Genomic DNA, 17,814 nt, shown 5'->3' on the forward strand with positions numbered 1-17,814 from the left:
TCTATAAAGACAGCAAAACAGATGACATAGTATAGAGTGAAACAAGTTTATAATACTCATTATTAAGTCTAAGTAATTCAGGTTTTGTCGTTTTGTTTAAGTCAGGAACATAAGAAACCTGAACCTCTTTCATGCTAGCGAAAGTATGGCAAGGAAGAGAAATCAAAGTATTAAGTAGCAGTTGTAATAAATTTTAGTTAAGCTCGGATTGAAGAGTTCTGTAGCACGTCTATGCTTCCATCGCCGAGAAAAAAACAGATAGAATAAAAGAAAAATAATACCAGTGTCTAATCTAGATACAATTAGGCAAACATAAGAATGAAAACTGCTTAATAAGCCGTAAATAACAAAGTCAATAGAATTTGTCAAGTCGACATTATTGCTAAGGTAGAGTTAGGCGGTAGTTCTTAAGTCATTATTTGTTATGTTCCACAATTTAAACGCGTAGAATTTAAAAGAACGCTTTCTGTAGTATTAACGTGTGGTTACTGTAACTTGCCTTTGCCTCTAAGACCATTAATGTTAGTATAAGCTTAAGATGCTCATTGCTTTTAACGCTGCTTGATTTTGATCGACGTTTTATTTTGCATTCTGTTGGAAGCACTCAAAACGAATCGTGTTAACCTCAGTGAAGTTGAAAAGTTGAGGGATGAATTACATAACAGCATCGTTTTCATGGTGGATTAAAACATCGTACATGATACTACTGGTAAAAGGAATCAATAAATTTGATTAATTTAATCAAGCTTGTTTGTGCGAGATGGCTGGATATTGGCCTTCGTGTTTTTTTTTGCGGTTGTGTGGGCTGACAAGCGGTTGGAGTCCATAAACACGCCATAACAAATCTTGACCAATGTCCATTGACTTCACGCATGGTAAATAATCCACATATAATAATAGGTCGCAACATCTTTTCATGTTCAAAAGATGTATATTTAGTGGTTTCTTAGCTGGAGCCATTTTTCCTGTTTCAAAGATCTATGTTTAGTGTTACTGACGTAATAAAAACCACTTTTAAAAATATGTCTTTACAAGTGGTTCCATAGCCAGAGCCATTTTTTCCTGTTTCAAAGATGTATATTTAGTTTTACTGACGTAATAAAAACCACCTAACATGTCATTACAAGTGGTTTCCTAGCCGGAGCCATTTTTTCCTGTTTCACATATGCTAAACAACAGTGGAGATCTATAGTTGAAAACACGGACCCCCGCTTCGCGGACTATCACGCGGACTACCCCTACGGACTACCCTATGGACTACCCTACGGCCAACCCTACGGACTACCCTACTGACTACCCTACTGACTACCCTACGGACTACCCTACGGACAACCCTACGGACAACCCTACGGACTACCCTACTGACTACCCTACGGACAACCCTACGGACTACCCTACTGACTACCCTACGGACTACCCTACGGACTACCCAACGGACTACCCTACGGACAACCCTACGGACTACCCTACTGACTACCCTACTGACTACCCTACTGACTACCCTACGGACTACCCTACGGACAACCCTACGGACTACCCTACTGACTACCCTACGGACAACCCTACGGACTACCCTACTGACTACCCTACGGACTACCCTACGGACTACCCAACGGACTACCCTACTGACTACTCTACTGACTACCCTACGGACAACCCTACGGACTACCCAACGGACTACCCTACGGACTAACCTACAGACAACCCTACGGACTACCCTACGGACTGCCCCACAGACTACCCTACGGACTTCCCCAAGGACTACCCTACGGACTACCCCAAGGACTACCCTACGGGCTACCCTAGTTCGTAGGGTAGTCCGTAGTGTATTTCGTCAGAAAGTTGAGATAAAGAGTGGCGTGTCAGCATCAGTTCAATTTATTTATATCATAAAGAATAATCGCTCTGGGGTCACTCCACATTTTCCTGTTTCAGTATGGAGTAAAATGTTAACAAAAATTGCATGATTTCTTTCTTTGTAGCCAAAGCCAGATAATAAAAGGAGGTGCTTTATTCTTTTTGGCAGCTAGTTTTGTTCTTTTTGGTTCATTCTAGTTTTTCTTTCAGCAAACACTCAGAGAGCAGAATTGACGAACAAAGAAACTTAGAAGTCAAACATTTAGGAACTTATCAATAGCCTGAAGCTAGTATTTAGTATTAGATTTATCATAACAAATGCTCCTTTAAAACGAATTAAATCATAATCTCCATGGTTGAATTGTTTTTTCCCGTTTCATTCGTGATTAAAAATCATACAACAAATTGATCTCTCTCATTTTAGCGAAAACCTGGGAGCAGAGAGGGAGTCAAAATGTTTCGCTTGTTTTTCGCCTTAGGTCTGGCGTTTTTCCTGAGTTCTTTTGCAACCGCTTGTCGGGATCAGAGCTCTTCGATGCCGTGAGGAAAATAAGTAATGCGTTTACTATCCTTGCATGATTCGGCTTTCTACATTTGTTTCCAGACTAACGTCAATCTTTCCTTTTTCATCCTAGGTAGAGACGGTAGAGATGGCACGCCTGGTAAGAGAAGTTTGTCCTTTGACTCTGAAGATAGCTAGTTTTCCCTAGTGCTGCATGCCCAATTTCACGAAACGCCATTTGCACAGCTCGGAGATTGTTATCGAGACTGTATTTCAAGTGCGTAATAAGATTAAATCTCCCAAAATAACCTGGAGGAGTAATTAGGAAGTTTTCCCATTCGACAGTGGTATAAAAATGGGTAAAAAAACGATTAAATCCAAGAAGATTTACCACGGTTGTTTAATCACAAGCTACCACATCACATAAACAGCAAATGTATTTTTGTCTTCTCTTGATCTTAGGTCGAAACGGGCGCGATGGGATATGTCCAGCTCAGGTAGGTGAAAAATCAACGTCATGTGTCATCAGCCTGGAGGACTTCTTCCTTCAATTTTTCTCTACATGTTCAACTACATTTAATAAAACCATACAAGTAAGAAATAATCTTCATGCCATGCATTCCATATTTTATTTGTTTGTTTAACGTTTATCCTTTTCAGTGTCAACCATCACCACCCTCAAGTGGTGCAATTAAGTTTGGAGACACTGCTGACAACTGTACACAGAGTATTGCTGGCACCGTTCGTTACAGTACTTCCCAGAATGCCTTGGAGCTCTGCAATGGCAACGCTTGGTTGCTATTGGTGACAGGTGAGTTTTACGTATTTCACGTGACGGTTTGAAAATAGAGCAGTTTTATAATCCAAGTTTTCACACCACACCACACCAAGATGGCCGCGAGAAGGCTGTCATGTCCCTTGAAGAGAATGACTCTGAACACTTAACTTGTTAGGAAAAGTGGTCATGTGAAGGTCTACTGATTCACAAGGTGAACTGATGGAAGTAAATTCCAAACGTGTCATTGATTTCTGGCCGCCATATTTGGCACAAAACCAAACAAACTCGAAACGAAGTTGAAAGATCTTTTTACAACTTGGACGAATTTGCTTTCGAATACTTTTACGACAGCCGGAAAAAATTAGCGTCTTTTGCAAACTTTTTCCATCAAATCGCTTTTTGCAGCATGATCGTACCGTCCCCGCTAGCTGATACGCAACATCCAGCGCGCACCCGCAACCCCTCCTTCACCCACACATGTTTCTTATTTGACAACAATCCAGTCAAGTAAGAACTTTATTTAAGTGTCAATGTATTTAGTCCATGTGGGCTAATTGGGGACACTGTATTTTAAACATCTGACAGAAGTTTAATCCTTTTTTACAGCCACTCCCGTGTCCTCTTGTAAGGAACAGTATGACAAACACAGGTAAGTTCACTGTTAGTAAATTACGTTTTAATAATTCACAGTCGTTCACTTCCTACAGCACTTTGCCATGATGAAGCTCTTGGAAAGCGTTCGGTTGAAGAGAGCAAAGCTCTAGGCGGATCTGCATGCTTCATTTTATAAACTCTCCTCGGCAAAGGAAGAGTAGACTACAAGTAGTTCTTCTTTTGCTTAGTCCGTCGTGTGAGATGCGAAAGAAAACCGTGACTGAGAAAAAAAAATGGCCGCGCGATCTCCTGGGTTCAAGAAGAACGCTATTATTTCCTCACGGTTTATTTTGCTGTCTCGCTCGACGGACTAAGCGAAAGAGGGACTACCCATAGTCTGTGGGAAGAGTGAAAATTTTTACAAACAATTCGGCGAAGAAATCAATAGCGGAAATCAGTCCTAGCAGTTTATTCCTCTGGCTCTTTAATAACTTTTAACTTAGCCCTTGGTGTTTGTTCAAAGATACTACACTCTAGTGCGTACAAAGTATAGAATTTGTTTGGAGTTCTTATCTTTCAGTTGCAAACTATGCACTGCACTGCTGTTTTGAACAGCAGCAAACGAAGCTACTCACCAGCCAGAGTGTTACTATAAGGTACTGGAGCTTGAGTAGAAGTACACGGCGAACTGAGCGAGAAAATCCTCTGATCGTGCAGTAATGATTTAAGGATTGGCTTCATCCTCCAACATTCTTTCCTTTCTCCTCCTTCATCAGGTCGACAAAGAGTCAAGTGATTCCACTGATGTTTAGTTCCCAGAAGATTCCTGTGTACTGTCACATGGGAAACTTTGGATGTGGAGATGGAGGATGGACGCTGGCCATGAAGATCGCTGGGAACAAGGTATAAATTACTTCAGAGTATGGTTTTTTCAAAAATTACAAGCAGTGTGGAAATTTATCGAATTTAAATCTTATGTTCTCTCTTTCATTTCAGAAAACGTTTCATTACGATTCTCCCTTTTGGAGCGACAGAAAAGGCTATAATCTTGCAGGAGGAACCAGTGGGTTTGATTTCCAAGAGACCAAGTTACCGACTTACTGGGAGACACCGTTCTCCAAGATCTGTCTTGGTATGAAGATCGACCATCAGATCAACTTCATTGTCATCAACAAACATGCAAACTCTCTGTACTCACTGATCGCTGACGGCGAATACCGCACCTCCTTACTGGGCCGTCACACGTGGAAGAAGTTGATTGGTTCACAGGCCTCCTTGCAGCACAACTGTAACAAGGAAGGGTTCAATGCTGTGTGTACTAGTAGTGACTATGCTAAAGCAAGAATCGGCATCCTTAGTAACAACGAAAATGACTGCGGCAGCTGTGATTCAAGAATCGGATTTGGTACAGGCGGGTATCCTGATGACTCCAACACGTGTGGAAACGAGGCACTCCACTTACCAGATAATGGAGACAAACACATCAAAGCCATGGGATACATTTTGGTGCAGTGAGAAGAACTTTTCCTCGTCTTTAAGGCCATCCAAAGCAAAAAAAGTATCTCATGACAAAAAAGCTCGTAAGTCATCATAACTGCTTAGTAGCCCTACGATTTTTGTGAGTAGATTTTAAAATAAAAGATTGTTGTAAAACAAGCAAAAAGTTGGTGGTGTGAATAAATGTTTTTGACTTATTTTATTGTGTTTTATATCAGGTTTTCACTGAACATTACTCATCTGCAATTAACAATTAGCTGGACTGCACACAGAAGTATCGATAGCAACGCCGCGAATGAACAGTTCAAGTCCGACCAGTTTTTCTAATTACCTGTGATTAAGACGGAAAATTTCTACACATTTTGGACGAGTTATTCTGAAACCTTTCTTTACAATATAACGCTGATGATTTTTAGCAAATTACAACAACCAGTTTGTCAGTGAACTGCAGCCATTTTAAGGAATTAATGATTAACTGTACTCAAATTTGAATGATTCAGAATATTTCAATATGGCTGAGACATAGTAACGGCAAAAAAGGCAATAATTTTTCTGCGAGTCTCTTTCCGAAGAAAAAAGTGGCTTGAAACAAATAGATTTACCTTTTACGGCATTTGTGCCTTGGGAAATTATTTCCGTGTTTCTTGAGTGAATAGATTGTGCTGAGTACAAACGACTAGGTTGAACCAGGAAATTAAAAATACACTCTCTATTTTTTATGAGGATATTGCTTTCCCGACTGACGCTGAATATTCTTATTTTTCTGCCGATTGCAAGCTAAAAATAATCTTGTGAATATTCTAAAATTACTGCGTATGACATTTCTGTTTTCGAAGGTATTTGGTGTCTGGCCATGGATGCAAGGCAGAGTAATTTTAGAGCCAGCCTGCAGGCATCAGAGCATCGAACATACGGCTAGTCCTGTTTTAGTTGCTTTGCGGCTAGTTTTGTCGTTTAGAGAAGGAAGGATTTTATACGGTTTAATTAAAAACACTGATACAATTGTGTTGTTTTAATAAATTTCCAACGCAAAAAATTTTATTCTTTTCAAAATCTCAGCCTCGGGTTTATTCTTAAACTACTCTTAAAAATTTCGCGAATTTCAGCCTCGATATTCTTATAAAACATATTTTCAGTTTATAAAAAATGAACAGTGTAACTAAGTACAAAAAAGATTGTTGCTATGCACGAAATTTCTTGTGTCTTCCCTAACGAAATACTTATCGATGGAGGTGTATCTGTAATATCAGTGATTGCTATCGGTAATCACGAAGGCAAGGACGCTCAAAAATGGAAAGCTTGACTTTTACTTAATCACTGATAAATAGCAGTGATCTGTAAAGCAATACTGTGGTCAAATTCTTCTGGCTACGTTCAACAAACAAGACCGTGTTTCTTTCGCCAGATTTCAAAATAACCGGAAGTGAGTTAATTTCCAGTTAATGTTCACAATATATTTATTGCACACCTAGGGGATGAAGAGGCAGAGAGCTGACTTCCAAACAACTTAAAGCGAATTCCTCTTAGTTAGTCCAGCAAATTTAATAACTTTCCGTAATACGAAGGTAAATTCCTAGAGATTAACATGAAATGAATTACTACAAAAATAACTGACTGAAGAGAGCAGAAAACTAAGAGGAAAATACAAAACAGACGATAAACTGAACGGCTTACCAAATGCTGGAAACGGGTTTCAGGGAACCAAAAAGTTACGAGGGTAACGGACGATAAACTGACTCTAAATGAACATGAAAGAATAACACAAATATATACGGAACGAAATTTACATGCGAAGCGAAAAGAAAAAAAAAACATGCAGAATGTGAGAAAATACATTGACATACGGAACGAAAAAAAAGACACAAAGAAAAAACAAAATAGCCGCAACAGGGGAGGTTGCCGGGAATCTTTGCCCAGCATGATCGTGGCTACTTTCTATCCACTCAGCTTAAGTATCAGATAACTACCTTCATGAAAATGTACGCTAAGGTACTACAGTTAACAGTGCCCTGTTTTCAGGCAAAGTCAATTATCTGCGAGAAAAAAAATTTCCTTCTATTTTAATATCAAAAAATATTTCAGTTTGTAATTGTTGTCGACGATATGTTGGGTACTCCTTAATTACACCTGCCATAAAGGATTCAAACTAGAACTTAACATTTAACCTACGTGAACATGTAAAGCTAAATGAGGCTGAAATATAGTCAAAGAAGAATCACATTTCCGCTGACTAAGGACTGTGTAAGCGCTGTTCCTGAAATGAAAAATTTGAACGAACTAAGCTTTATACAGGCTCCTAGGTTTACTTGAGAGAGAACAAACATAAAGATGTCCGCAACTGACTACTATAGTTGCTACTCAAGTTGTAAGCGACAAATGAAGTGAAATTTCCCTTTTTTTCAAGTCTCCCCTTCGGTAAGAAAAGGAATTTGCCTTCTTGTTAGTAACACTTGTGTTACTAACAAGAAGGCAACTTGTGGAAAATGGCGGCGAAATGTGTATGAGTACTCGGACGCAAAGTTTTGCTTTCAAGATGTACGTCGGATTTTGTTGTAATGCATTCAGTATACGTCTCATAAAAATCTTGACAGTAACGTTTTTTTTTCTTCGAAAGAAAACAGACTGCAGTTGTTTAGCTTTTATGCATCTAGAAGAGGAAGCGAAATCAGAAACATTTATGTGTCCTGGCAAGCGAGAAGATTCAAAGAAAATGGATGACAATCACGCAATTTCGCCCAATGTTGTAGATGTTAAAATGAACGCGTTGAAACTGTACACTGCAGAAATAAAGTAACGTTTTTAATAATCAGACATGTGGTGCAGTACAGGTTGATTTTATCCCGCTTTTATTTTGATGGAATACTTGGCGCGGGCCTGCTGGCAAGCTTTAATGTCACCGAGTTTTGGACGAAAGCTTAGTTTTATTTATAACATTGACATATGGTCCAAAATGTTTTTGATCAATGTTATTGTGTTTTACATCTGTTACACTTTGGGAGGAAAAAAATCTCAGACATATTAGAGTTAGAACCAAACCCTTCTTCTCAGAGAAAAACGCGGAAAGCCACATTAATGAGGGATTAACAGTCTCAAACAAACAAGGCTTTATGAAATCTGATCAGTGTGGCTGAAATATAGCCGGCGAAAAAGGTATATATGGACTATTGACCAGGCGTGAGATCAGGATATATGGATCTTGGCCAAGTGTTTTTTACGTGTTTTTTTTATGGACCGAGACGGAGTCGAGAACAAGGTCAATATCCATCATCTTGAGCGAACAAGCTTGGTCAATATGGGATTTAGTTTTTGGAAAAAATACGTTATTTCCTTGAGATCCACAGCGGGCAATCCCGATATCTTGCCCACTCGGGTAGCCAATCACAGCGCAGGATTCGGTTCATTCTATCCTGTTCACAGAGCTAGTCATATAATGAAGGCGAGTAACTCTATGTGAGTCAACAACATCAGTCCTACAGATAGCGCGCTGACGGTTTAACCGCTTAGTTTCGGTCGCTAGACTTGAACAATTATTTATGGCTTCGTATACGTAGCTACCATCTGAGGCCCTGACCTTGCAATGAATCGTAGATACATAGAATGGTTTTTCAAATGAGTAGAGTAAAACCGAAACCAAACTATAAGAGTAATCACTCTGCCCAATGACAAAGGAGACGACAATCAAGTGAAGCATTGAAAACTCAAAGCAAACACAGGAGTCCTTCACATCAAATAAGAGGATGAATAAAAGAGACAACACGATGTTTTGTTTTCATGACGGCCATTTTGAATTTTAAATAGTAAAATATAATGGATCTCGGTTGGCTGATACAAATCGGAAATTTTGGGGGCATCCGATGGTGCACCGAGAACCTCCCACCAGATGAACGCGTACTAAAATTTAAAATGTTCGGCAAAGGGCTGCAGGTCAGGCCCGCACCCCCACGACAGCGGCGTTCATTACCTCCTCCTAAAAGTGGAAAAGGGATGCACGTAAACCCTCCGCTTTTCTTCGGTAGTTGGGAAGATTATAAAAAAATGATGTTCAAGGACGTTCCGCTTTCCAATTTTGATTTAACAAGCTGGTGCAGATACCTCAAAATCCCTGTCAAAAGGGTGTTTTCGCGCAACGAGGAAAAACCTCTTCTCCATTCACCGTGTATCATCAACCTGGACGATTTCGGAAGCATGGGCACACACTGGGTTTGTTGCGGAAGGAGGCAAACTTTAAAGTTGAAGTACATGTACATGTGAAGTACGAGGCTGAAACATTGTCATAGGAAAAAAAAGTACTCTTATGCCAGTCACGTAACCGTTGACTAATCGCTGTTTCAAACATTAAAAACTTGACCGAACCAAAACCTTTAGACAGCTAGGCTGTTGGGTTTACTTGAGGGCGAAAAACAGAAACAAGTTCGCAACGGACTACTCTTGTTGCTACTTTAGTTGTAAGCGACGATTGAATTGAGTTTCCTTTCTTGCAAGTCTACCCCCGAAAGGAATGGGGAGAGGAAAGGGCTACCTTCTTGTTGGTAACACAACAACATACAAAACAACAAGGAAGTGTTAGGTGTGATATTGTGAAAGATGGCCCCGAAATGTGTGCGGGCGCGAAGTTTTGCTTTCGAGATGTATGTCACATTTTGTTGTCATCTTTATTCGTTAGAAACAATGCAGTGCCGGCTCTGGTAAAAAAAAAAAAACAAAACAAAAAACAAAAAAAATTGAAAATTGAAAAACGTTTTTGTCTTCAGAGACAGACTGCAGCACTTTAGCCTTTAGAAGAGGAAGCGAAATCAGAAACATTTGTGTGTATGGGCAAGCGAGAGGGCAGGATATTCAAAGGAAAAGTACTGTATAACGACCACGTTTGGTGTACATATGGTGCGCCGTACTGGTTAATTTTGTTCCACTGTTTTTTTGACGGAATACTTTGCGCGGGCCTGCTTGCAAACTTTAATTCAACAGAGTTTTGGACGACAGTTTAGTTTTTTTCTATAATATTCAGAATCTCTGAACCGAGGCCTAAACTTGGCATTTTGATAATAGTCAATAACGTTTTTAATCAATTTTATCAGTGCTTTACATCTGGTGCATTTTGGAAGGAATAAAATCTCAGGCATATTAGTCAGAGCCAACCCCTTCTACCCAAAGATAAAGTGGACAGCCATATTAACAGACTCAAACAAACAAGGCTTTATGAAATCTGATCAGTGTGGCTGAAATATAGCCGGCGAAAGAAATATATATATGGGTTATCGACCGACACCGCGGAAATATGTTTTTTGACGTCACAGTAACTGGTCAGTGGTCATCACCATCGGGCTGTGCTGTCCTTCGATCGAGCAGTCTCTGAGATCGGTATTTTGCTTCGTTTTAAGGTCGAAAATATCCTTGATAGTTCTCGTTATTGGTGAGTTTGACGTCCTTAAATGGCTTTTTAATACTCAAACAATGTTCGTAAAGAATAGCGGTACAGGGTAGTCATTTTGTGTGGAGTAATGTGTAGTTTGCTGACTCGAGCTAGCTCGAGCGGACGAAGCGTGGATCGTGTTGCTTCAGCCGCCCTCGCCTCAGAATTGTGAAAATCAACGATGGGTATCCAGCAAAGCAGAAAATTTGTCCTGTGTGTAGCTTTTGCAAGGATTTTGAAGACTGGTTCGATTTAAAGTGTAATTTGCACGAAATGGTTAAGGTACATGTAAGTCGGCACCGTTTTATTCACACTCACTTTGCGCCGACATGTGGTGCTTGTTCATTGAGATTATATTTCGCAACGCGTCAAAGAAACTTTGATAAGAATTTGTCTTTAAAGACTGGCGTTTTGGCGTTTCTATCACCTTTCTGACTTTCTGCGCCTTTTGGAACGGGTGAAATATTTTTTTTGTACCTGCCGTTTGCTGTAAGAATAAAACATTTGTTCATTTCATTCACAAGATATTTCTCTATCATTAAAGATTGTTTAAGCCTACATTTATATAATGGTGGCGTTTGCGAAGGGAGTAGAAATCGAAAATATTATGATTTGTTGGCCGCAGCGAACGCTGGAAATACTGAAAACATTTAAGACCGCTCAATATCTTCGGTTCATTGACAATTTTTCCTTTTTTGAGGGCTTTTTTGTTTCCATCAATTAAATGTTGATAGCACATGGAAATTTTCAAGACCGTTTCCCTGTACATGTGTGCACATGTAACTAAATATTTTAAAATGCCCAAACACCTGTATTTGTTCACACGAAACCGCTTCCACTTATGGGATGTGGTCAAGTTTCACTTCTTTTGATGCTGAAAAGACATTCAACATTTCAGAGAGGCAGTAATCAACTCCTCAATGAAACCCACTAGTTTATTTTGTTTACTCAGTCATTTGAAGCTTTTCGATTTCTATTTCCCTATCTTACTTGTGCATTGTTGTTTTTCCTTTCATTTAATTTAATTCAGATGAGCTTTGCTCAATCACTACAAAATAATTTTTACATTGTAATCATACATGTACATATCACGTGCTTTGAATCAATATGAAATTAATTATGATCGCCTTAGTAATAGTATTGTATCACCCTCCCTTCTGTAAGATTCTTACTTAACTTGTAACCACTTTATTACAAGACATAATAGCACCTGATGGCAATAAATTATATATGTATAATATTATTATATGTATTTTTTTTTTCCTGTGATAAATTGGCTAACAAGTGGGTTTGGTTATGCCACTGTGTCTCTGAATTGGCTTACTGTCGTCTACAAACTATCGGTAATATATCTTGGCTACATCTAACTCAGATACTAGACACAAAAGCATGTATTAAAGAACGGATACATTTCTTACAAATTAATATTTATTGCATTTAGTTCATCACTTTAGTTCTACAACATTGCTTTTCTCCAGTGAGAAATTTTGTGCAAAGTCTGAAGTTGTAAGTTGCAAAAACAAGTTCTGTCAGTAGTTGCGAATCACTTAAAGTCAGGCTTTGGTGCTGTAAACTGAATGGCAAAGCGAGGAAATTAGAAATTGTCTCAAATACGCAAGTGATAAGAGGTAAACTTGACTGAAATCTACAGACTCCTTTTTTTTAGGTTTAGGGTTAAGGTTAGGCCTAAGGGACAAGGTGGAAGGTGCGGTGGCCATGTGGTTAGTGCGCTCAGCAATGGATCGAGCGGTCCGTGTTTGAGCCCTGGTCAAGGACATTGTGTTGTGTTTTTGGGCAAGACACTTTTACTCTCACGGTGCCTCTCTCCACAAAGGTGTACACATGGGTACTGGTGAATTTAATGCTGGGGGTAACCCTGTGATCGACTAGCATCCTATCCAGGATATACTCCTAGTCAGTTCATGCTACAGAAACCGAGATAAGCCTGGCCTGATGGGCCACTTGGCTCTATGCAGACTTTATCTTTTACTTAGGGACAAGGTACTGCATCAAGTGGGGGGAGGGACAGCGGAGTCAGAACCTCCCACTTCCCATACCCTGTTCTCTCACTTCCCATACCTCTATCTCTTGACTCCCACCCTTGTTCATCCTGCTCCTGTCCCCTGTAAATTAAGAGACTCAAAACACATCCTAGTCATTTAGCTGCACACTCCTTAGGCATTTCCTTTTCCTTTTTTCCTTTGTTTTGAGCCTTGCTACTCTTACCCGTCTTTCAAGTGAATTACCTATGACGTAACCACTGTCAAAGGGTTTCATTTTGAGCCTCATTTTGAGCCCAAGGGTGAATTTTTCTTTGCCTGTCGGCCTAGAAGTCTCTAAAGACACTAACTGAAAGTCAAGTAACATTTTCAGCTCTTGTTTTTGAAAGTATTTGAAGCCTTAATGAATGACAAAAATTAGCATTTTGCATTTCTCTCTGGATTCCTACCCCCTATTCTCCGGGGCTCCCACCCCCTGCCTCTCCCCACCATCAACAGATGGCTGAATGTTCAGGAGAGGAGTTGCCATATGGAGAGCATTGGTCAGTGTTCTCTCAGTTGGTGTTTTTACAGCATTGATGTTGTGGAAATCATCCATGGACAGTATCTAAAAGGATTTTTGCTGAGCCAAAATAGAAAAAAATGTACAATAGAAGAAGTTTTCTATTGGGAAATCCAGATAAAAGTAATATGTAAACAAATATTAATGTTACAAAGTTATAGAGTCTCAGGCTCTAAGGTAATGTGGTCAGAAATTATCTGGGTGGCCTTATAATCAGAAGATTGTTGTGTGAATACAGGGGGGATAGCCTATTTATAACTAAAAATGAAATTCATTTATTGAGTTTTAACTAAAAGTTGTTATTACCCAGATTTTATGGTAATTTTATTGTCTTGTATGCATGTATTTTTAATTACCCTTTTAACAGCTTTGTATTCCATGTCTTCTGCCATCTAAAGATAATCAGATGTCATGTACTTCTTGTGGTTTTTTTAATAGCTAAATAGCTTTTTTTCTAAACTCTAACAGCTATGCAACTAGTTTAAAATAATTTTCACACTTTAGAGGCGCTAAAAGCAAAATACAGAACTGCAACAATTCGAAATTATGACAAGAAACAAAGAAACAATAATAAATATGAAAATTTAAAATTTTATTTACGCCAGCCTCGAGCTTCCTGAAGTACAGTATAATTAAAATTGGATATTTTATGAGAAAACATACCTCGATGAATTCTTCCTCGAGTTGAGGCCAGATTTTGAACTCTTTTGGGGACTCAGTCCTACACTTGTTACACCAACGTGTCCAAGATTTATACGAAGCACTGCTTCGATTTCGGCCAACTTGGTCTATAATTCGGTGATGCCGAGTGAGGACAGGATGACCGTGATTACTTACGTGAGTGCCCCCAATCGAACAAGAGGACGAACACGAGCATGTCTTCCCGACGAATTTGATCGAAATGCCGTTGACATACCGATTCATACGGTTCAAGCCCATCAATTCAACAAACTTGAGAAGTTGATGTCCTCAGAACACCATTACAGGAACACAAAAGCTGCCTAGTTTTAGCGTTAGCGCACATCGTAACGTAAATTGCCACTGGCTCGCCGCTTGCGAGCATGAACTCTCACGAAACAACAACAATTTCACACCGTGTGCAAGTTCCGTTTGGCTTTGGCACAATATATAATATTAACTGAGAACTATCCAACAAATGAGCGGAGTTTAAAAGCTAAGTTTACAGTGTGCGCTCTAAGTTTTGTATCTTTTTGACTGTCGATAAGACTCGCTCCGAAAACAATGTAAAAGTTACAGGCATTTTGTAGTTTTGTTAGGGTGTGCCGCTGACCAGCAAAATACTGTATCGCGCCCCAAAAAACGTATATCCGCGGTGTCTTATCGACCAGGCGTGAGATCAAGATGATTGGATATTGGCCAAGTTCTTCTTTTGCGTGTTTTGCTTATAGATCGATTCGGAGTTGAGGTGCAAAAACACGCGAAAAAAAAAAAAAAAAAAAAAAAGAACGAGGCCAACATCCACCATCTTGAGCGAACAAGGTTGGTCAATATGGGATTTATTTTTTGGAGAAAATACACTATTTCCTTGCGAGACAGCGGGTAATCCCGATATCTTGCCCACTCGGGTAGCTTATCACAGTCCAGGATTCGGTTTATCGTGCCTGCTCACAGAACTAGCCATATATTAAAGGCTAGTAACTCTAGTACTCTATGTGAGACAACCACATTAGTCCTACAGATAGCGCGCTGACGGTTTAGCCGCTTAGTTTCAGTCACTAGACTTGAACAATTATTTATGGCTTCGTATGTTTCAGACTACGCAGCTGCCATCTGAGGCCCTGACCTTGCAATGAATCATAGATACATAGAACGGTTTTTCAACTGAGTAGAGTAAAACCGAAACCAAAGTAATCACTCTGCCCAATAACAAAGGACACGGACAATCAAGTGAAGCATTGAAAACTCAAAGCACACACAGGAGTCCTTCACATCAAATAAGAGGATGAATTTAGCAAAAGAGACAACGCGAGTTTTGTTTTCACGACGGCCATTTTGAATTATAAATAGTGAAATATAATGGATCTCGGATGACTGACGCAAATCGAAAATTCTCAGGGCATGCATCCGATTGTGCACCGAGAATCTCCCACCAGATGGAACGCGTACTAAAATTCAAAATGGTTACCACTCAATAGGTAAAAATATCTGTAATTTGTCCTCCGATTTGATGTGAGGGACTTCTGTGTACAAATACATTAGTGTAGCTGACGCGACGCGCGGGAAAACGTCACGTTTGGTCCTGGTTTTTCTTCTGAATGAATGACAAAGTAACAAGAGTTTTTTGGGCTAATGGTAGCAATGCAAAGCCAAAGTAAATTTCTTTCCACACGCACTTGTAAATTGGTCTACAAACGTCGCACAGGGCGATGAAGGCTAAACTCTACGACTTCAGTGTACAAGGACTCATATCCTCTTCGCAAAACAATTACCTTGGTACATCTGAAATACCAGTGGACAAGATTAGGCAAGAGACTATCCGTAAACGTCCCAAAACAAATACAGGTTGATCTCACTAATTCGAACTCAGTCATTTTGAATTCCTCGTTATTTTGCCCTTCAGTCATGTACTATCGGCTATTCCGAGCTTCCGTTATTTCGAATTATCTTTCCAGCGTAGCTCCTAAATAGTGAGGTTTAACGGTGTTTCTGGGTGCATATTTTAAAGCAAGGAGAAGATGGCAAACAAGGACAAGTAAAACATTGATTTGGATAAGCCGAGGAAACATGTAAGAAATAAAATCCTTGGGAACTCAACAGATAGATACTCAGGTCTGAGTCGTGGTTGGACGAAGTAAAAATTACGCAGAATAGCGCGAACGGAGTTGTCAATCCATTTTCTCCGGCTAAGCCAAGGAAGAGTCCAGGACGCTGTGCTATTCATGACATCATTTATCGCACTGATTCTCCGCTGCATGCAACGGTATTCACAGTTAAACATGACATTAGTTGACACAAGTTAGCGTTAACGACAAACGAAACATTAAATCACTCACATGAATTAGTCATTTTGATTAAATAACTAACTTTAACCAATTTGCCAATCTACTACATCTTCAGAAAATATTCTTGGTTATTGACTTAATTTTTGGTGGTTAGGTCAATGTTTATTTTTGAGCGCCTGACGCAAAATTCCACTCGCTGAACATGTTTGAGGCCTTCTTCACAAGCTGGCTTCACAATATAATTTTACAGCAAATAATTTCAGGACCTAGCTGATCGAAGTAACTTTTATATTACTTATTATGCGTTTAATTAACATAAAAGTAAATTTAGTGTGATAGTGTAAGAGGTTATCTGTTCAGTAGTATGTCTACAAGAGAATATATGTGTAGATAGCGCCAAATGCTGTTTAGATCGGTTGAATGTAAGAAGTTTTAGGTACGAATCTTTCACTAGGGATTCTAGTATGTAGTATCACTGTAGAGTTTTAGTCGTCATTTGCATTTTTATTTTGTCAACCTATCGGTTCACCAAAACACTTGCATATGCCGTGAGGCTACATGCTAAAATGTCTAATAAAGAGGAGGACATTGGGGGGTTCTGAAAACCGCAACACCGCAAAAAAAAAAAATTGGGCAAATACCGCATTATCGCAAAACCGCAACACTTCAGTATCGGCCGGGTCAAAATTCAATGTCACACCGAAACCAGTACTCTGTATGTCAAGTTTAGAGCTGAAATAACACGGAAATAGCTATTAGGAATTTGTAATTTTCGGTGAAGACAAAATAAGCAAAATAAGTAACATCCATTCGCGTGTTGGCTAATTATTAACTAAAAATAGCTTTCCCTTTACTAATGGGAAACTGGAAAAGGCATCGGAAAATGCTGAAGAAATTGGAGGATAATTTTTAATACCGTCCAAAATGTTAAAAAACCTCATCCCGAAGGCTCGGAGAATACCGCAATACCGCAATTCAAAAATGATATTACCGAAATACCGCAAGAAAAATTGTCGAATACCGCAATACCGCAAACCCCAATGTCCCTGTCAATAAAGTGAAAGTATACAGAATTCTGAAATGAGAATTAATTCATGCACACAATGAATACGCAAGATCGCTGAGCCGAAGCCAAAACTAGTTAGGTCAAAAGGGAAGTGATTGATTTGTTTTGACTTCATCAGTATATAATTATATATGATTGTTCATAAAGAGTAAATGATATCGAAAACATTGTCTATTAGAGACTGTAAAGCATTATGGAAAATTATAGAATCACTCAAAGCAATTTGATTAGTGGTAACAAATATTTCAAACCGATGTTTTAAAATTCTTTCGGCCTCAATTTAGACAGAACAAAACGTAAAATGTCTTCCTGGCTGCCGCGCGCGTAATTATTCTGTTACACCGGCTTGCAAACAAAAATGTAATTAGGAGCTCATTTATATGAATTGCATTTCGCAAAAGGTCCCCTTCATTTATTTTGAAAAACCGACTTAATATGTCGAGATTTCAGCATTTCGGAATTATTTCGTCGTTCTTCTTACAAATTTATTTCTCGCAAGCAGTCTTATACCAGAAAGAGACCGAATACTCAGTTATTAGTTAAAAATAAGTTTTTAAGTAGTTGGTTGGTTGACGTGGCTGCAAG

The 17,814-nt window shown here is 39.2% G+C and overlaps 1 protein-coding gene across 1 annotated transcript; it reads left to right on the plus strand.

Annotated features, from left to right (window-relative positions):
• The first annotated feature begins 2,500 nt into the window (after positions 1-2,500).
• Positions 2,501-12,039, plus strand: LOC145477052 (putative skeletal organic matrix protein 5). The gene is made up of 4 exons (XM_081455473.1): positions 2,501-3,170; positions 3,744-3,786; positions 4,508-4,634; positions 4,728-12,039. Exons 1-4 carry the CDS (start codon positions 2,969-2,971, stop codon positions 5,244-5,246), a joined length of 891 nt encoding a protein of 296 aa, XP_081311599.1. The 5' UTR covers positions 2,501-2,968; the 3' UTR covers positions 5,247-12,039.
• The last annotated feature ends 5,775 nt before the right edge of the window (positions 12,040-17,814 follow it).

The sequence above is a fragment of the Orbicella franksi genome, chromosome 2 (genome assembly GCF_964199315.1).
Source record: "Orbicella franksi chromosome 2, jaOrbFran1.1, whole genome shotgun sequence".
NCBI classification, from domain to species: Eukaryota; Metazoa; Cnidaria; class Anthozoa; order Scleractinia; family Merulinidae; genus Orbicella; species Orbicella franksi.

What these genes read in the sequence shown, in the direction of transcription:
- LOC145477052 (XM_081455473.1), top strand. Translation starts at nt 2,969, where the DNA reads ATGCCATGCATTCCATATTTTATTTGTTTGTTTAACGTTTATCCTTTT. An exon ending in TTGGTTGCTATTGGTGACAG is followed by an intron (nt 3,171 to 3,743) that starts GTGAGTTTTACG and finishes CCTTTTTTACAG; the next exon opens with CCACTCCCGTGTCCTCTTGT. An exon ending in TGAAGATCGCTGGGAACAAG is followed by an intron (nt 4,635 to 4,727) that starts GTATAAATTACT and finishes CTTTCATTTCAG; the next exon opens with AAAACGTTTCATTACGATTC.